General features: G+C 46.3%; 2 protein-coding genes and 1 pseudogene across 2 annotated transcripts; 1 reads left to right on the top strand and 2 right to left on the bottom strand.

Annotated features, from left to right (window-relative positions):
• Nucleotides 1–2,475: 2,475 nt before the first annotated feature.
• On the bottom strand, nucleotides 2,476–4,361 carry LOC101762673 (short-chain dehydrogenase reductase 2a). Its single transcript, XM_022829444.1, has 3 exons — nucleotides 4,319–4,361; nucleotides 4,131–4,207; nucleotides 2,476–3,518 (listed from the first exon to the last, which is right to left on the bottom strand). Exons 2-3 carry the CDS (start codon nucleotides 4,142–4,144, stop codon nucleotides 2,747–2,749), a joined length of 786 nt encoding a protein of 261 aa, XP_022685179.1. The 5' UTR covers nucleotides 4,145–4,207; nucleotides 4,319–4,361; the 3' UTR covers nucleotides 2,476–2,746.
• A 2,398-nt stretch (nucleotides 4,362–6,759) lies between these two features.
• Nucleotides 6,760–10,518, top strand: LOC101756449. The gene has a single exon (XM_004979910.2). It carries the CDS (start codon nucleotides 6,760–6,762, stop codon nucleotides 10,516–10,518), a length of 3,759 nt encoding a protein of 1,252 aa, XP_004979967.1.
• An 8,716-nt stretch (nucleotides 10,519–19,234) lies between these two features.
• LOC101756853 lies at nucleotides 19,235–21,041 on the bottom strand (annotated as a pseudogene).
• Nucleotides 21,042–21,260: the final 219 nt, after the last annotated feature.

The raw sequence follows: 21,260 nt of genomic DNA on the forward strand, positions 1-21,260 counted from the left end.
TCTCCGGTAAGGAGACCATGTCCGCTTAGTCTTAACGCTTCGAAATGTTTTAGAGATAACTAGGAGTATTAAACGAAGACCATTTTACAAGATCCATTATACAAAGTGGAGGGTTAAACGGCGAGACGAATCTATTAAGATTAATTAGTCCATAATTTGACAAATGTGTGAGCTACAGTAAACATTTGCTAATGATGGATTAATTAGGTTTAATATATTTGTCTCGCCGTTTAACCTCCACTTATATAATGGGTTTTATAAATAGTCTACGTTTAATACTTCAAATTACTCCTAATTAATATCTAAATATTCGATATGATACGTGCTAAAAATAAGAACCAAATGCCCCCTTATCCGTCGAGCAAGTTGGGTGATGGGCTCGACGCCTGATGCCGGCGCACTACAATGCCAGATCGGTGATGGGATGACACATATCGAAAAGAAAAAAAACAGGCTGGCTGCCTTCCGCGTCAGCGTCAAGCCTCCGCGGCTCCGCCGTCTGCCGGCGGGCCGCCGCCGCCGCCGCTCGTCCATGAAGATTTCGATCGGGGGACTGGGGACAGAGGAACGTCGCTCTCCATGGATCCGTCGGAACGGATATAACAAGCATGCAGATAATTGATTATTAGTAAACAAATTCGAAGAAAATAGAGGGAAATAGTCGTGCACATGTTTTTTTTGCTGTTGAGTACTGTACATTTCTCTATTACATGCTGGCAAATCTATGCATGGGTTGTGGTTGAAGTGGAATGGATTCATTCCTATTTTTTGTCGAGGGTTAAGATATGTGGAATGGATGATAATGATAACACTATTGTTTGATGAGCCCATCTGTCATTTTTGGACCAACATGTCATTCTCCTCCCGCCATCTTTTGTCCCCACCCGCCTCCTCCCCCGCCGCACCGCCCAAGCTGGCTCCTCCCGCCGGCGGCCCTCCACGCGCCGCACCCCAAGACCGGCTCCCCCCGCAACCTCATGTGATAAAACTCCCTTAACCTCGCATGTGTAACGACAAATTCTGAACCCTCACATATTGGTATTCAATAAGGTGCCTCGAGGTTAAGCCGCGAAAACATCAGTGACTTATCTATTCTTCAGTAACCCTCGAAGTCTCTAAAGGGGACTCGAGGTTAATGGTGTGTTCCGTGTTGTCTTTCTTGCAGGAACGAACACGAAGCAACACTATGCAAGGTTAGGTGATTTACTCATGATGTTGCAAGATTGTTAGCTCGAAGCTACTTTAGTCACCCGAGGCCAGAAGGAAGTCCTGAGGTTAGCAAGCGGGAGGTGTGTAGAACGCGAACACACGTAGAAGTCCAATTTGTACACTCTAACCAAAATGACCATTGTACACGGCATATTCCAACCCTTTAGTTTGTCACGGGTAGAGAACTGATCTTTCATCCAACTCTCTTTAGTCCCGGATAAAATTGGACCCATGACTAAAGAGGCTTTAGTCCCGAGTCAAATACCAATCAGGACTAAAGTCCCCCATTTAGTCCCGAGTCAAAAATTAGCCACCCGTAGGAGACCCTTTAGTCCTAGGTGGAAAAAAATCAGCAATCCGTGGGGGACCCTTTAGTCCCGGGTGGTAAGTCCAACCGGGACTAAAGGTCAACCTTTAGTCCTGGTTGGTGTTACCACCCCGGGATTAAAGCCCTCGATCCTTTAGTCCCAGTTGGTGACCTTTAGTACCGGTTAGTGTTACTACCCACGACTAAAGGGTCCCCCACGGGTGGCTAAAAAAGGACTAAAGCCCTCGAACCCTTTAGTCTTGGTCTTTAGTCCCGGTTAGTAACACAAACCGAGACTAAAGGGTTGCTCACGAGTTAATACAAAAGGATTGCCTCCCCTATATAGTCAGATGTGCTGTGTAGGTGGGATTGTAATGAAGCTACGCGCGAGGCTTGTGATCCCACACACCACGCACGCGCATATTTCGCGTAACTTGCGAGGTTGGGGGGTTTGTGGGTCCTCCCAGGAATTTTTTTTGCAAAACCATTCAGTCCGGGTTGGTATTACCAACCGGGACTAAAGGGGTGGGGGTTGTGCCTAGCGTAGTGACCTCTTTAGTCCCGGTTGGACCGGGACTAAAGACCCCCTTTCGTCTCGATTACTCTATCCCGGATGGATTTTCGGGAGATATGCCCCCACCAACCGGGACTAAAGGCGAGTTTTGTTTCCTTTTTTTACTTTCATTGCATATTTTACTTTTACCGCACTTTACTCTTATTGCTTCCTGACCATTATTCAAAAACACAGAAATATAATAGTACTTTATATCCTGAAAAAAAGTTGTAAAACTTTATAGCAAAAGGGTAAAATTGTCTTCGTAGAAGGTATATGATATTTCATGGTCAACTGAACAGTGTAGTGGTACTTTTTAAAACCTAAAGCAAGTTGATCAAGTGGTGTATTTGGAAGAGACAATAAAGGCCTGATTTCACTAATCATTAGGAAAATCAAATTGGAGTACAGATGGATTGATATTAGGAAATTACATCAAATGAAGTTGCACAATAATGGGTGACCATCCCATTGGCAAATATTGAAAAATATGAAAAGTTTGAAATGGAAACTTAAGTGTACATGTAGCTGTAGGCCTGTGGTTCACGCACGGCCACGCTATTTATTCAGAAAATAACAAGGCGCGTAACGACGCCTGCTGCAACTAGCTAGTCTGATGAAGTTGCATGCAGCTGATCGATGAGCTCAGCTCGGAAGCTTGCCGGCCCGTCCACAGACTAAACACTGAACGTGCCACTCAGCTCGAGGTTGTGCCCATTCACGCTCTTGCCATAGTCCGACGCCAGGAACACCGCCGCGTCGGCCACGTCTTCATATTTCACCACCCGTTTAGTCATGTAGTTCTCGATCATATGAAGCCGCTGCTGGGTATCTGCGGTGGGGAAGATTTTCTCCAGCAAGAGCGAATCCAAGCTTCTGGACTCGACGCGATGCGGCGAGATGGCGTTCACCCGCACGCCGTCGTTCGCCAGCTCGGCCGCCGCGGCGCGAACCAGCCCCATCACCGCGGCCTTGGAGATGCTATACGCCGAAGGCACCGCGTCGCCGAGCAAGCCCATGGTGCTGCCCGTGCAGAGGATGCATCCGCTCTTGTTCTTGCGCATCACGTCGCCAGCTTGCCTGATGCTCTCTAGGACGGACTTGACGTTGATGCTCATGGCCTTGTCCAAGTCTGTGATGCTGCGAGCGGAGGACACACCGTCGTGGAACCCCGCGTTGTTGTAGAAGATGTCAGGGTCCTTATTATTAAAGCTTTTGTTCGCCTTATGAATCACTTTGGTAATATCCGACGCGACGGTGACGTCGCATTTCATTGCTTCAGCCACTCCAGCTTTGCTACTGTTGAGAATCGATGCTAGTTGTTGGCAGTCGGCGACATTGATGTCGGCGAGGACGACGCTGGCGCCATGGGCGACGAACCTTGTGGCAATCGCCTTGCCGATGTTACTGGCGGCGCCCGTGATGATGGCCACCTTTCCAGAAAGCAGCCTGCGAGTCCGCCACAGCCCATGATCCGCATTAACTTGTACTCAATCAGTGCATATATAGAGTAAATTAAAATTAGCATAGGCAATTTAGACCAGCTATTTCTTATTATATACAGCACTATGGTACTGCTTCTAGATACTTTTTTATTAATTTTTTGCTAGCCGTTGATCTACGTAAGATAATAAAAACATAATTAAATTGGATACGGGTCCACTGTTTTTATACTTGGTCGCACCTATTTAGTAGTCTTGATATTTTCTCTACGTACCTCTAGGCACTTTTTATATCTTTCAACAATATAATTTCTCTGGATGGATGGCTATCATTGTTTCCAACCATTACAAAAATCAACTAGTAGTGTGAAATATTTGTAAAACAAAGTAGAATTACTACTCGATATTCGGATATAATTTGGAATGCATGCCCGCCCCACCAAGCAGGCAGGTTGACTCAAAATCTCGAACGTGGTTCAAAAGTGGAATGTTCAGTTCAAAATGTTCCTCAATTTATCTATCAATGTTAGAAATAGGTAGTCCAAATAGATGGTGCAAATGTATGATTTCGTTTAAAAAAAAGGGAAATATATGAAGGTAAAGTCTCAAGCTAGCGTACTGTGGCGTCGACATAATGGAAAAAAAGGTTTTCAACTCCGGAGATGACGTTGGTCCACCTTGTGGCCTCCCCCTCTGCTGCACTCACAACGAACACCAAGTAGCCAGCTTAGCTTGCTATCACAAATGGAAACCATTCGGCCTGTTACTACTAGGAAAAAAAGGTACCCCAGAGGAGCCAGAGCTGACCTGATAATGTCACCGAGAGAGCGCTCCTGCTGCTTCTGCAAAGCTGATTGAGTTGGGGTTTCCCCAGCCATCGTGGTCGTCTTAAATAGAAGTTTCTGCCCTCTCTGCGTCGCAGGGATCCAATGAACAAGAACAGAAAATATATGTCAACCAAACAGGATCTGCACGTGCCATTTCTGTTTTCTGAGATTCGATCTTCAAAGGCATCAACTGGTGGCTCTCATTTCTTATATTAATTCAGACTTCAGAAAGTTTTCCCTGTATACTTACTGACCTCCTCATCAAAGTCTTCTCTTGGGATCGACGCGGCGCGTTTCGTGGTACGATCTGGATCAAACCACATGCAATGTCTGCATTTCATTACGGATCGTGCATTGCTCGTGCATTTCATCAGAACACCATTACATGCTTTGGTTACACATATATACACTAAACATGAAGTTTAGCAAGACGCAAAGAAAGAAAGTCAAATGAACTACTATACCTAGTCTTTCATATATCATGCTGCTGACAGCTGACGTAGTGAGTAGTGACTAATGATGATGACCTCAGCTGCATCTCGTGGTATAGTACCCTCTAGATGTAGAATTCTAGATGAAATCACGCTTTATCTGCATGCTGCTTGACAGTATCAGGCACACGGAACTCTCAAGTTTCATGGTAGTGTAGCAACTACGGGTCGGAGATTAACATTTAATTTTCTCATAAATAAATGGAAGATTTTTGTTTCAGTTTTTAGTGAGAGGTGTGTTTGTGCTTTCGTGCCCAAACACCCGTTCCGGCGTCCGGCGAGCCTTGTCCCAGTTGAGTCCGGCGAGGGACACGGAGTCACCGAGAGGGAGAGTAGGGACGGAGGCTTGCGATGGTCGTCAGACGGCAGCGACTCTCCCCAGCGGGCCACGGGATTGGGTGACGCAGAGAGGAGCCGACGTCTCGGCAGAGCTTTGTGCGCGCGACATGCCGGCCGTCACGCTCCCGCCGCGCCCAGCACCACGTCGTACGTGGTCGTCGGCCCCTTCTCCTCCGGCTATCGCAACTCAAACAGCACGCCCAGCGACGATTAAATTCAAGTGTTGAAAAACCAAGGACCAGATCTGCCGGGTAAAAACCACAGGATAACAGCAAGTGTTGAGCTGTCTCTTGTGCCTGGTCACACAGTGGGCAGGCGGCTGGATGCTGCAGTCCCCTTTGAGAAAGACGATCAGCCGTCCATAGTCTATGTTTGATAGCCAACCAGACAAAAACTTGAAGCGTAAAGGAGCCAAGCTTTTCCAAATTCTTTTCCTGGGGACAAATTTGATAGAGCCAACGAAGAAGGCTTGATAAGAAGACTTACTACCTATAAGAGACAGATTGTGTCAGCTTCCATCGGTGATCTGGGATGTTTCCATTTGATCCCGTAGCCATCAGGACCTCAACTGATAAGGCTCCTATGATGTCAGTCACCCAACTCCTATTAAATAGAGGTTGAGCTACTGTCCTAGATTTCACCATTCTTTTTGGTGCTGTTTGGAGAAGCTTGGGAGCTACCTCAGCCATAGTCTTCCCATTCATCCATCAATCAGACCAGAAAAAAATAGATTCTCCATTTCCAACCACTGAATCCACTGCCATATCAAACATTGCTTGAGATTTTCGAGGTACGTGAATTTGGAGACCAGCCCAAGGCCCTGCAGGGGTCTGTATTTTGAGCCCATAGCCATCTGATCCGTAAAGCCCAGACAAAGCACTCAATATTATGTATGAACAAGAAATTCAATAGAGGCAGTAGCTTTTCAGAGAGGCTCGTTTCTTCGATTTCTTAGAGTTGACAAGTTTTATGACATTCAGGGCAGTATATAATGTGTAGTAAGAGAGGTGGAACGGTAGTATGCGTATGCTATTTGAATTCCGTCAAATATGTTTTTCATTGCACGTATGTTGTTAAACTTTGTGACAACATCGATTGTTCTTTGCCACAGTTGGACAATATGGAATAAATGCTAAAACAGGCAACCAAACAAAAGCATTTTACAGCTCAAAAGAATGGGATGCCCCTTGTTTTTTATTTACAGAGATCAGAGGTGCCTAGCTAGTGCATCGATCATCTTTGTTCCAAGTGTGATGGTTACGTATGTCTCTCTTTCTTCATTCCAAATCATCCTTTTGGGTCATGTTTGTTCCAGCCGCACACTGCACGTCAATACGTGCATGTGAGCGTCCTGCAACCAGCAAAGCATATACAATACGTGCATGTGAGCGTCCCTTTTCTTTGACTGAATTGTGAAAAAGGACGACTTGGATTGCTCAGTCAGCAAAGCATATACAATACCTGCATACAAATATGCTCGCTCACACGTTCCATTCCATTCCATTCCATCGTTTAGCTCGCAATAATACACACTACTCCGCTCAATTATACACCCTGTCGTGCCGCGCTGCTTGCTGCTACCCAAGCCAAGATGGATATAGTAGGTGGCAGCGCCCAGAGCGCCGTGGACTCGCTCCTCGGCCGGCTCAAGTCGGTGTTCGTGGAGGAGGCGCAGCTGCTGCGCGGCGTGCATGACGACATGCAGTTCATCAAGCGCGAGATGGAGAGCATGAACGGCTTCCTCCTGGACGCCGGTGACGAAGGCCGCGGCAACGGCAACCAGGTCCGGGTGTGGAGGAGGCAGGTCCACGAGCTCGCCTACGACTCCCAGAGCTGCGTTGACCGCTACGTCCAGACCTTTGGCGCCACCCACCCGGCTGCGGGGGCGGGGCTTCTCGCCTCCTTCCGCAGGGTGCCGGTGCTGGTGCGGACCCTACCTAGCCGCCACCGCATCGCGACGGAGATCCGGGGGCTCAAGGCCCGGGCACTCGAGGTCGGCGAGCGGCGCCTGAGGTACGGCGTCGTCACGCCAGCCACACCTGGCGTGCAGGGGGGCGGCATCAGCACGCTGGCGGCTCGCCGTGCGGCGATCGCCAATCGAGAGGCGGAGGACGCACGGAGGCGCCACGCCCTGGACAGTGCCGATGTTCTGTTCGACGCCAACGCGCGCGCCAGGGAGCTGGTCGCGTGGCTGATGGGCGCGCCACAACCCGTGCCACGTGTCAGGCTCCGGCGGAACCAGCTCGTGACCGCCGGCCAGCTGATACAGAAGATGTGGAGCGGCGGTGGTGGGCCCAACGATCGTCAAGACCTGACGATGGAGCTTATAAAGCTCTTCCGGGGCCTGGATGACAACGACAATCCGGAGAACGTTGCCGAGGCTGCTGGCTACTTGAGTTCAGCCATGCTTGAGGTGGACACGCAGGAGGTGAAGGTGCTATCAAGCTGGCTGCTGGACAAGGTCTTAGGCCGTGCTGACCTGCCACAGCAGGATCCGGAAACTAAGAGTGAAGCTGCAGGAAGCGAACTGTTCATGGATATGTTGAAGGCGGTGAAAGATCCAATGGCCAAGTTCATAGGCCATGCTGAGAATTTTAAAACCAGTACTTATGATATGTTCGGTGTGTGGAATATGATGGAGGACCTGATTGAAGTGTTCAAGGCGCTGAAAGAGCCAATTGAGAGGTTCTTGGACCTCGCTGACCAGCCACCGCAGGATTCATCATCCTCCAAGGACGGCTCGCCGCATCAACGACCTGCTGCAACTGCAAATGAGGACCTGCTTGAGATGGTCAAGGCCGCTAAAGAGCCGATGGAGGTAGCCAGGGCGGAGGCAAGATACGTGGCAGCGCAAGTCAAGTGGCTGCTAAAAATATTCTTCAGCGAGAAGTTTTCATTCAATCAAGAACATGTACAGCACCCCAAAGTTGTCACCATTGTGACACCACCAGTTCAGGACTTGAGCAACGATGATGGGCCAGAGGAACTACTTGAAGAGACTCATGCGACGGAGCTCGCAAGGAAGGTCTTCGACCATCCAAGAGCAAGTGACCATTTCAACACCAAGGTGTGGGTCGATGCCAAACATAAGTCGAAGCTCAAGCCAAGGCTCATGTCCATTCTCCACCAAGTACTGTCGCCCTCTAGTACCGCTTCCAGCGATGACAATCTGGAGCCCACCAAGGACGAGGCCAGCCAATGGAACAATTTGAGCGAGGAGGAGCTCAAGACCAGGATCGCGGAGCACCTCAAGGGCAAAAGGTTCTTGATGGTACTCGCCGATCCTGAGGATGAAAACTCATGGCAGGACATAACCTCTGCACTGCCCGATCATGGTGACAGTGCTGTCATCGAGACTCCAAGGATTAGGTACATGGCTCAGTTTCATGCATGGTACAAGGCCAGCTGGATCTTCTTGCTCATGGGCGCCTCCTCCCGCTACCAAGTGCATTTCTGTTCCAACCTTGTTGGCATACGCAAGGTAGCAGCTGAGTTGGTTGGCGGTGATCAACTACCAGGCGGTATCAGTGCAATCCTCAAGAAATGTCTATGGGACTCCTTTGCCACCAAGATGTTCCTCCATGCCCTGTATGCTAATCCCCATAGAAGCGATGCAGAACTGGAAAGGTTGATGCTTGGCCTGAGGTACTCTAGCAGCGTCAGCAATGCCAGGCGCATGGTACAGTTCTGTTACGAGGACCTACCCAGGCAATACCAGAGCTGCCTCATGAGCCTGTCTATATTTCCACAAGAAGGCAGAACATTCAAGAGGACAAACCTAGTCAGGCGGTGGGCTGCCGAAAACTTTGTCAGTGCGAGGGATGGGCTGGCTGCAGTGGATGAAGCTAACCGCTGCTTCGATGCTCTCATTGCTCGAGGCCTCCTTCAACCCGCCGACATTGGCCCAGCAGGCAAAGTCAGGAGCTGCACCCTGCATCGTCATGTCCACTCGTTCATCACAAAAATGGCCAGCTATCAGACTGTTACCGACAATACGGATCTTCGATCTGAACTGGCTCACCGACTTTCCACTCGCAGTGGAATTCTTCAATTACTAGTGGAGAATCAGGCTGCTGCAAATTCCAACACCTGCTGGGGAATAATCCATAGGCACCGCCACACTCCTTCAGGAGACTTGACTCATGAAGTGGTAACTTTGCTAAACTTGTTGCCTGCATCTTCTGATCAGCTAGGATTGGTCAAATTGCTAGATCTAGAAGGCTGCAAAGGTTTGAAGAAGCGACACCTCAAGAAGATTTGCAACAAGATTTTCCAGCTCAAGTATCTGAGTCTAAGGGACACGGACGCTACTGAGCTGCCAAAGGAAATCAACAAGCTCCGGTACTTGGAGACACTTGACATCAGGCAAACCAAAATAAAGTCATTCCCTTCAAACACCATTGCCCTCCCAAAGTTGATGCATCTCCTTGCTGGTTGCATAGATCATGAGAGCACACAAGTCATTGAATCAGACGGACGGTTTTCCACGGTGCATCTGCCAAGTCATGTTGGGAGTTTGACAAACATGCAGGTGCTTTCCCATGTTGAGGTCTCTGAGACCGAGAGTGACACATCAGAGTTGACAGATGTTGGCCGGAAGCTGCACTTGAGGAAACTGGGTGTGGTTATCCGTGGCAAGGATCCTCGCGGTGTTTTGCTTCGGGTCATCGGGATGCTGCATGAAAGCCTATGCTCATTGTCAGTCCATCTTGAACCAGTGAAGGCTGAGGGTGAAGTTTACTCCATGGAACCACAGGCTCATGGTGGCGATGCTTTTGACATACCCAAATCTCTTGAAAGCCTGAACATCAAGGGCGTGATAAGTGAGCTGCCCACTTGGATCAGACAGCTTCATCGACTTTCCAAGATAACCTTATGCCGTACCAGCTTGAGAGAAGGAGATATACAGAAGTTGAGTGAGCTTGCCAACTTGCGCTGCGTCAGGCTCTGGCATCAGTCGTATACCAATAAGAAGCTTACCTTCAATACGAGAGAATTCAGAAAGCTAGAGCTTCTTGTCGTTGAGGACTCAGGCATATCTGACATCCACTTTGCTAACAATGCAGCTCCTATGCTCAAGAAGATAGTTTGGAACTTCACCGGTGCGGAAGTTACTCTGTCAGGTATCCAAGAGCTTCTAAACCTGAAAGAGGTTCATGTCGGTGGCAAATGTGACGAGAGTCATCTCAGTAAGATTAAACAAGACATCAAAAAGAACCCGAACCTCCCTGATCTTTATCCACCAATCCATAATAAGCCCAATGCAGCTTCGGCTATTATTGCTGCCACCTCCACCGCTGCTACTGGTGCTGCCGCTGCAGCTTCAAGCAACGCCTCTGTTCCGAAGTAGAGACTATACTTGGTGATTTGTTGTGTGCTCTGCTCTTATCTTCTCTGAAGGTGTGCCACAGTGTGTGCGTGGAGGTTATTTACATTATGCCGGTGTGTTTGAGTGTGCAGTAACTGTGTGGCTGTTTATTCTACTTTGGGGCATTTATGGTTAGTATCAAGCTCAGGAGAGTTGGATTTGTGTGACCTTTGGAGTGTTATGGTTTCATGTAATACATGCATGTTTGTGCCTGTGTGAGCATGGACCAAAAAGCATGTTGTGTGCTATGATTTGATTGAGTGTTGCAAACTTGCAATAACAAAAAGTCTCGAATCATCGTGCGCTACTGGGTAACGGGCCTTCGGTATTGTGTCCTAAATCCCCTTTAGTACCGTTTATGCAACCGGTATTGCTATATCGGTACCAAAGAAGAATCCTTTAGTACCAGGTTATATAACCGGTACCAAAGGGGTGCCGTTGCCCGTGGTCGAGACCAATTTAGTATTGGGTACTAAGTTCTTTTTTTCTTTTTTGTTTCTTTTCTTATTTTTTTCTATTTCTTTATTCTATATTAGTATTTCGTATTTGTTTTCTTTACGTATACTGTTCTAATATGCTAATATATATAAAGTTGTATTCAGTGGCGGATCTAGGATTTTACCATAGGGTATGCCTAAAAAAAATCTTACGCAATTCAATAAAACCATTTAGAATTTGATAAATTCAAATATTAAGTTAGAAACAATAACACATGCAAAATTGAATTGGCGATCCCTACCTCCAATTTTTCTTGATGAAAAATCATGATTAGTAGGTTTGAATGGGTCTTTAATAATACATGCTCTTCGAGTTGCATCTTGATCATTCACATGATAACTTTCAATGGGCTGCCTTTCACCTGGATCATGTCGAAGGCAATTGATGTCGTAAACCGGCGGCTGTGATGCGGGTGGTTGTAGTGGCGGAGGAGAGGGTACAGGATCCGCGATTTCTTCAACTACCACTCCATCTTGCTTTTGATTCTGTTCTTCCACAATAGTTTTAACTAGAGATGGGACAGTGTTTGAAGCAGCAGCTGTTGCCTTCTTTGCTATGAGTTTCTGAAAAAGAGATGCAATATCTCCGCCTCTCTTCATAATCTAACCGTTCTAAAAAAAATAATATCTATGCAACGTAAGTACCACAACTAACTAGACACTATAGCAAAACAAACATGTAATGATAGAATCATGTTTTAAACTTTCGGGTAGAAAACTTAGAAATCACATGCTCACAAGATATGAATTTAAGAATGTTGATGGATTGATACTGAAATAAAAAAAGCACTCATATATAAATAAATAAAAATATTTAAGAATATAAGTTTCTACAAATAAGAAAGAAAGCAAAAGATAGATTAATCTTAAACCTCCATCTCGGACCAATAATCCACATCTCAGCGAGTTAACGGTAGTAGCGTCGGGCTGGCGATCCGCAATCCGCAATTCGCAGACTGCCGAACTTTTCGCAATCCGCAGACTGCAGACAGTAGGCAGGCGAACGCCAAGCACTGCTCACGCCCTGGCCGCAGTCCTGCTTGGCTGTTCGGCATCCGCCCGCGCCGAGGCGTTCGGGCGAAGCGTAAGGCGAATCGTGAAGGCTGCAAACTGCCGCTTGCCGGGCCGAATCGTGAAAGCGGAACGCGAATTGACACACGGGCGAAGCGGAAGTCGAATCGATGGGCGATGGCCGAAGGCGAATCGTTGTTCGGTCATGGTTTGGCTCCGCGGTCCGCGTCTCAGCGATAGGCCAGGGGATCAGTAGCTGGTAAATGCTCGTTCAATAGCTGGGATGCAAGGTATGTCGGGGCTCACCTGGCATATCCTGTAGATCCGCCCATGGTTGTATTTGATTTATAATATTAAATTTGAGATAATATTATATATAGACATCTTGTGCATACATATATATGAATAATATTACATTGCATCAACTTTCCAAGTTCAACATTGAGTCTGAACGGTGATGCAGATTTGATCTATCATTATGAAACTCTCCCATTGGATTTACTACCTCATCCAGAAGAAATCCACTGAGTTGTTCTTGAATTGCCCTGATTTTTTCCGTCTTGAGGAGTTTCTCCTTCACGTGCATCTGTGTCATTGGCAAAGATTATTATACTAGATCAAGGGATCTACACAATTAGAACTAATATATTGCGAACAATTTTATCTACGTACTCTGAATTCGTGGTCGCTCACACGCTTGGAACCTACAAAGCCATGGATAAACTCATATATGTAGTATATGCATAAATTATTTCCCGGATTCTGTCTCAAACACTATATATATGGCAAAACAAGTTATGAAATATTTGTTGTGTTCAAGGAAGTGACACGAGATGTGCAAATTCAATATATACTGGGAATTCAGGCTTGCTATCAAGTTGCTACTTGAATTCACCTGAGTGATATTGATGAAACCGAGTTTATGCTCTGTTAAGTATGACTGTGAGGTCGGTGTATTGATTTCTTGGTCTCCTCAATATGTCATAAAATTTTGGTCATAGATCAACATATTTCTTGTAGTATTTATAGGATGGACGCTAGTACCGGGTGGAGGCTTCACCCAGTACTAAAGGTCACCGAGTAGTACCAGGTGGAGCTAAAGGCCCTCAGTCACATTAGTACTGGTTGGAGGTTTCAACCGATGCTAATTTGTGACCTTTAATACCGAGTGAAGCCTTCACCCGGTACTAAAGGGGGTCATAGGGGCTCATTGGGGACTAGCCATTAAGCTCGGTACTAATGCTCACATTGGTATGGGATCAAAATGCAACTGGTACTAAGGCCCAGGACAAATGCTGTGACACCCGGTCCAATTTGGTTGGCGCAGTGTGGCCCATGAGCGCAGGTGCACATGTTTAATACCACCTTGCTAGTTGAGCAAGGTTGGAGCCAACTTATATGCCTTTGTTAACCAGCCATAGCACCTTAGGGTTAACCCTTTTACACGAAACGAGGACGAAAATGTAAGTAGGGTGCTATGTATACGCGTGCCCACCCCTTGGAAGGGCTAGGCGGTGCGGCTTTGGAGGACGAGGTGTGACAAATGGCCCGTCCCTCGGAAGGGCTGGGCGTTGCGGCTTATAGGATGGGGTGTTACAAATGCTTAGTTTTCCAGTAGTAATAGGTAATAATAGTCACAATCTGTTTTGTTTTCTACAAAATTAGCGGCTTATGCTATTATGAAAATAGTCTAAAGTAACCTCTAATTCTATATCTAAATAACCCACCTATGCCATCATAAAAAATAATCTTAAGTAACCCCTAATCTTCAATTAAATTAACCATCAAATCAAGACACTGAAAACTCCCACATTAACTAGAGAACTCAAATTTCAAGTGCGCTTTCATATTTTTCTCAAACTTTTACCGTGGCTAAGTTTCACTCATACAAAATAGGCTTAATGGAGCTCTAATTCCCACGTAAACATCTTTTATCATGGACAGATTTCTAAAACAGTTTCTCTTATGGAAAATAGGCCATGTAAAACCTGGATATGGAGATTGAAAAACCAATATATACAAGATATTTCCTTCCCTGTGTCTATGCATTGCTGGAAAGTTGAAGGGGTATCGACAAAATTAATTAGGGAATACGAATAATGTATGATAGGACATTGGTAACCTAGCAAGTGGAGGCGCAAGTTAGCTGGATCATCAAGCAGGTCGTGGGAGCCTTTGGGGAGCAAGTTGGGCATTGCTTCCCAATCAAATCATTCATGGCATCTAGCTGTTGAAGTTGGAGAAACGTCACGACGCCGATCAAATTGTTGGTCTGCATGGTGAGACATATCGCAAGAATGTGGCGAGAGGAGTTGCAGGTTCAGCGGCATGCATCGAATAGATCCTGTAACCAATGAGTGACAGAGGATGAAATAAAATTAAGGTACGGCGAAGCCAATTAGCAAAAGTCGAGTTGAGGAAATCATAGAAGGAAACCAAAGATGAATATTTTACGTCCAATGTACCATGTATATATCGCAAATTGCAATAAGTACCTATTGGCGTTAAAATCGGAACAACACACGAACGCACTCGAATGTGCGGCGTGCAAAGAGGCTCCTTGCAGCTCCTCTGCGCGGGCTAGTCAGACCCGTGAGGATGGCCGGTCAGACCAGTCTCGCCGGGGCTCCTAGCGAGAGGTCAACGAGCACCCTCCCGGGAGGGACCCCGTCAGCCGTCGGAGCAGGCGCACCTTGGGTTGCTCTAGGCTCGGCAGGCCAGCTAGGATGCTTCCTCATGCTATGGAGATAGGAGAAGACCATCACATGGGGTTAGGAAAGTAGGGTAACGAGGAAGAAAGGTAAAATGATAAAGATAGATTGGTTTTGATCGATTGTGATGTTCTCAATCGTTTGTGGCCCTTTATATTTATAGGGAGGGGAGGTCTTGTCTTGTTGGAGTCGAAACCATAATAAATCTCATAATAAAATACAACTCCTACTTGGATTACATAGCTCAAAATCGGTCTAACCGGATTGGGGAACCGGTATGACCGGTCTGCCTAGGGTGCAGATTTTTCCAAGGTCGTAACTCTCTCATCCAAACTTCAAATTGAACGTTATACATATGAATCTTTATCTACTCGACAAGAGTTACACAATGGTGAAGTCCAATTTGCATTTTGAAAACTCCGAAACCGGTCTGACCGGTTGGGAGACCGGTCTGGACATGTCTGACCAGATCTGTCCAAATCTACCAATTTTAAGTTCGAACAGTACCTTCATTTTGTCATTGGTCTTAACCTTTCTCTTTTTATCTATCATCACTTCACTATCTCAAAAAGATGCAATCGCTAGCTGGCTGCACACGTTTTACGTGATCACCGAGGTGCAGCCTCGTTACTATCGTGCTTATGTACGTCACTCCTCCCTCGGAAAATCTTGAATGGGTTCAGTCATTCAGGTAAACTCATAACCAAGACACAACACCGAACAATCCTAAATTAACCAACCGCGGAAATAAAGGTTGACCAACATTTCTCGGAAAAAGTTGAACCAACATTTCTTTGAAAAAGTTGAACTAATGTTTCTTTAGAAAAAGTTGAATCCAACATTTTTTAAAAAAGTTGGACCAACATTATTCAACATTATTCGATGCAACATTTTTTTTATTTTCCGACTTCTCCTTCGGCTCCGGCGGCTGGCCTCCGAGGCACACCGCCGCAGGGAGGCGCGAGGCAGCCATGGCGGCGCGGGCAGGAGAGGGGGGCAGCAGGAGAGGGCCGCTGGTGGGGCAGCTGTATGTCGAGGCTGCGCGGGGCGGTGAGCCGGCCACGGAGGCGGCCGCGGCAGCGACGCAGGCCCGTGTGGGGGCGGCAGCGCGGGCATAGGAGGAAGACAGTATGGGAGGGAGGGTGTGGGCTAGGGTTTGGCTATCGTTATTTTTTTTCAAAATACAAACACAAATGTTCATGTATACAAACATATACACGCTCGTTTATATTAACATAAAAGACACATCCGAACTAAATGAGCACTGGTGAAAGATTATGCTAAACAGCTAAAACACTACCCTTGCGAGCTTCTTCGATGGATGTTAAAATTGATGAAAGTCACCGTCCATATCAGGATTGCACACGAGACTATCCAAACTTCATCAGCTCTCTTTGGTACTGAAGCCTGCATCGCAGTTCAAATTTGAATAGTACATTAATGCTGCTAGTGAAGCGTCAGGCACGATTACTAACCAGTGTGCAAGAACGGACGGTGGGGAAATTATCTTTGGTACTAGTTCTGTAGTCCAGCCTCTTTGTCTTGGGAGCTCAATCTGATCAACACTATGTGCAGACTTTGAAGACTGATCAAGACTGAGTTTTGCTCTCGATAAGGCAGTACGTCCAAAAAAAATTCAAATTCTACTTTTTTTTAACGAACCAGGCAGAAGAGCTGCCGATTATGTTAAACAGAGTGAAATGCACGAGCAGTTCCTAAACTTATGCGAGTGTGTCATCTAGGTCCCCAAACTTCTAAAACGCAGATTGAAGTCCCAAATTCGCTAATTGTCCCATATAGGTACTGCGAGTGTGTCATCTAGGTCCCCAAACTTCAAAAACGCAGATTGAAGTCCCAAATTCGCTAATTGTCCCGTATAGGTCCAAAGCTTTAGAACTTCCATTAATACGCCTACATGGCATCCTGACTTCGTGATGACGTGGATCCACACGTGGGGTCTGATCGTCAACCTGCCACCACTATTGGCACCAAAACAAAGGGATTTTCAAAGATCCATAGTCCAGTTCCCACATCTCCTCAATAACACCATAGTATCTATCTTTTTTCCATTGTGGTCTATTGCATCTATATGTATACCACTATTTTAGTTTATGCTCTTTTGATCTTGGGCTCTTATGTAAAATGTGTACCCTTTTATCTCGTATGCTTTCGAATGTCGATACTGAGATGATGAACCCCTAGCCAACCATGCTAGTTGTTCTTCAATCGTGTCATCACCTATCAATCGTCACCGCAACCAAGAGGCGAAAGTATCAATGTGATGATGTGTAATACAGGCCTCAGTCTTCCATTAGTTTGAGGACCATACAATAGCCTTGTGCTCTTCCATATATGGAGCTACCAGGGATGTTGGTTGCATGACCGTGAAGTGTGCTTTATGCCATGTGCTCTCATCGATGTCCATCCGACCTTTCCTCCCTAGTGTGATCTTTCCCTTGAGTCTCCCATCATGACGTGATATAGGGACTCCAATTGAACTCAGGTCGTCAATAAAGCAACACAAAACTCAATAACCTCATCTGTTCCATATCCCTTTGCGATGCTTCCTTATGGCTGGGCACGATTACGAACATACTTCTTCAGAATATATTGTGTAGAAATACAAGACCGAGAACAAAAATCTCTACAACAAGGTGGACTAGAAGGTGGGTCATGATATTAAAGAAGGAAGGTGGAAATACCATCTCAAAGCTGACAAGGCATTGCATCAAATCATTCTGCAGCTTTAGTAGATTGTTTCGATGGATTGCCTTCTGAGAAATCATATTGAGGAATGCACATAACTTCATGATTGCCATTCTCACATTCTCTGGTAGAATACCCCTCACTGCAACAGGCAGCAATTGTGTCATCAAGACGTGGTAGTCATAAGCCTTTAGATTTATGAATTTCTTCTTTTTAATATTTATTATTCCCTATATATTCGAGGAGTAGCCCGATGGTACCTTGATACTATTCAACCACTCAAACATGATTTCCTTATCTTCCTTGCTGAGAGTGTAACTGGCAGGATGCAATTAATGTCCATCATCTCTCTTTTCCGGATGTAGGTCATTTCATTGTTTCATATGTTTCAAGCCCCGACGTGCTTCAATTGTATCCTTTGCCTTTCCATATGTACCTAGAAAGCCAAGCACGTTCACGCAAAGATTTTTCATCAAGTGCATCACATCGATTGCATTATGGACCTCAAGGCCTTCCCAATTAGGTAGCTCCCAAAATATAGACTTATTCTTCCACATGGGTGCATGTCCGTCCTCATCATTCGGAAAAAGTTGGCTACCAGAGTCCTTGCCAAAAACTACCCTCACATCATTTATCATAGAAAATACTTGTTTACCATTACAGTGAATGGGCTTAGTACATTTTTGTTTCTCTTGTTCAAAAATCTTCCCTTTCTTTCTTAACAGGTGCGGAAGAAACCGATGATGGCCTGTATACATGGCCTTCCAACAATGTTTCAAATACATGCTGCATGTATCATCTAAACTGTGCGTGCAGCCTTGATATCCCTTGTTTGTCTATCCTAACAAATTACCAAGCGCCGACCAATCATTGATGGTTACGAACAGCAATGCTCGTAGATTAATAGTCTCCCTTTTGTCCCCACGTACACCTTCTTTCCATAACTGTAAAAAGTTCATCAGTCTTAGGTAAACATCAATGTCGTTGCCAGGTTATTTTGGACATTGGATAATTAGCAGCATCATAATGAACTTCCACTTCATGCACATGCAGGACGGAAGGTTGAACATACATAAGGTCACAGGCCAAGTGTTATGACCACTACTGAACTCACTAAATGGATTGAATCCATCCATACTTAAACCAAACCTTATGTTCCTTGCATCCTTTTTGAAACTTAATCAATTCATTGTCAACTGTTCTCCACTAGGACCCATCAGTGGGGTGTTTGATCATTTCATCTTGCTTACGTTCTTCTTTGTGCCAACGCATCAACTTTTTATGTGCCTTATTTCTGAACAAACACTTCAAGCTTGATACTAGAAGAACATACCACATTACCTTCGCAGGAACCTTCTTCTTGCTTGGATGCCCCTCAATATCACCGGGTCATCTCGCCTGATCTTATAACGCAGCATTTCGCACACAGGACAAGCCTACAATTTCTCGTATTCCTCACCACAATACAGTATACAGTCATTAAGACATGCATGTGTCTTTTGTACCTCCAAACCCAGAGGGCAAACAACCTTTTTCGCTTCGTACGTTGAGGATGGCAATTTGTTCCCCTCGGGAAGCATGTTCTTTATGATTTTTATTAACTCATCAAAACCCTTGTCAGAAACTCCATCTTTTTCCATTGCAGCATTTCCTGTGTGGTACCTAATTTTTTGTGCCCCTGTTTGCAATCTGGGTACAACAATTTTTTATGATCATCTAACATACGCTCGAACTTCTTTGACTCCTTCACATTCTCGCACATTGTTACCAACCAAAGTACAAGCCTGCAAGGCACAATTCTTTTTTTTAAATAGAAATGTGTAACCCCTACCCTATACTCAAATAGCAGAACACTGTCATTGTCGATTTCGGCAATCAAGATATCTCAATTGTGTTAAGTTTGCTCTCTAAAACAACAGCCAAGTGATGTGTACTACAATGAAAAACAATCACCAACCAAATCTCAGAAACAATAAGATGTGTATCGCATAGAAAAAGTGTTAAGACTTGCATTCAATAGTCATGATATTATCACATACTCAATCTACAATTCTATGATATTCTGCGTAATTAGCATCTTGCAAATGCAAAACTAAGAGGTGCATAAAAAGCTGAAGGGGCCATGAACAAAGTGTTTCACCTCGACCATCATAGGCGTGATGACTAGGAGGTTTGACAGGTTGCAGCCAAAAGGGCCAAAAAGAAGGGATCCAAGCTGGTAGCGCTCGATGGTCGATGCCGTCTTCCAGGGGTGCAGGTACGCGAACGCCGCCACGGATACGGCCGAACATGCTGATATCAACATGAAGTACGCCGGGAACATCTTCCCCTGCAGACTCCCAAACTGGTGCCTCGGTAAGTACCTTCAGAATCAAAAATATTTTATCAAAACATTGTCAAAGTTTAGAATATGTTCCAAATGGGAATATTGTCAAAGTTTAGAATATTTCATTAAAACATATTACTCCCAATACGTAACCAACAAACAGAGGAGCAGCCCTACTTGTTTGCAAAACTGCAGCAGTGGCTACCAGAATATTCAGAATGTATAATGACAAAACGGTGACAGAATTCATCGCAGTATCCATGCAAGCTTGCATTTCATCCAATGTTTCATGGGAAATCTAGCACCTAAGAGTGCTCTCCATTTAGTGAAGAACTGCTTGATTCCTCAGAAGTCAGAACTCTTCCCAATTCAGTATGCTGAAGAACTACTTTGATTTCCTCTCAACTTGAATATGAATAATGCTATTGAATTTAACTAGGAAATATGAATGCTGTTGATACAAGCACCTTGTTAGCATGGAGGAGACCGCCATGGCTGGAGGCCTGGAACTGGAAGCTAGAGACTAGAGAGTAGTTCATCTCGCCGGAGACAACGATGAATTTGAGTCGCACACCCTGCGGCATGGCCGGATTGGCGGATTGCCTCATCGCATCAGAGAAGGCAGGGAGGGTCGCACCGCCGGAGACGATTGGAATCGCGTCAAGAAGGAGGAGATTCCCATCGGAGATCTGGAGGGCTACGCGCACCAGGAGAGGGAACGAATCGCGTGGACAGTGCTAGAGTGCCGTGCTCGGCGACGGCGAGCAACGGGTGGAGCACGGTGAGGACGACGCGGGAGAGACAGAGGGGGACAGGGAGATAGCGTACGAAGTGGCCGTGGGAGGGAGAGGAGGACGTCTCCCAAACGGAGCTAGCAACGAAGCGCGGCGGCGTCGCTCGCTTGATTACCTGAACATGATGGTGCCGCCGATGAAGGCGACCCAGATCGGCCGGCACCCCAGGCGGTGGCGAAGGCGAGGAGGTGGACCAGCCTCGCCGCCGCCGCTGCTGCGCCGGAGCCGGAGCCGCCGAGGCGCAGCGCGTCGGGCGCGAAGAGGACCCCCGCGGCGAGGAACGTCACCGCCGTCAGGAACCGCGACGCCCACCCCATCGCGAGGGCCTTTCTTGGCGCTCAGAACGGCGCGGCTGCTGCCTCGCCCTCGGGGAGGTCGTGGGGAGTGGGCGGCGAGGACTGGAGGGAGGTCTCGCGTGCTGAACTGGGGAGAGGAGCTCTGAGCTTGGAGTGCAAGCGAGGAGGTTGGAACGGCCGGAGCCTCTGTCGTTGACCTTCCAGAAGAAATATGGAACACGCTTGCTGGGAAAAAAAGGAAAAAAAATATTCTGCGTCAAATGCCACATTGCGCCATTGACACATTGTCTAGGCCAGATTTCTCTTGAAACTTCAGAGAGGAAGAAACAAATCCATGGGGCTTTCAACTTGAAGAAATTCAGACAGATTCTGTTGCAAGCTCA

This window comes from Setaria italica, chromosome VIII, assembly GCF_000263155.2.
Source record: "Setaria italica strain Yugu1 chromosome VIII, Setaria_italica_v2.0, whole genome shotgun sequence".
Taxonomy (NCBI): domain Eukaryota; kingdom Viridiplantae; phylum Streptophyta; class Magnoliopsida; order Poales; family Poaceae; genus Setaria; species Setaria italica.

Bases quoted from the DNA above. Each gene is read 5' to 3' on its own strand.
- LOC101756449 (XM_004979910.2), top strand. From the start codon at position 6,760: ATGGATATAGTAGGTGGCAGCGCCCAGAGCGCCGTGGACTCGCTCCTC.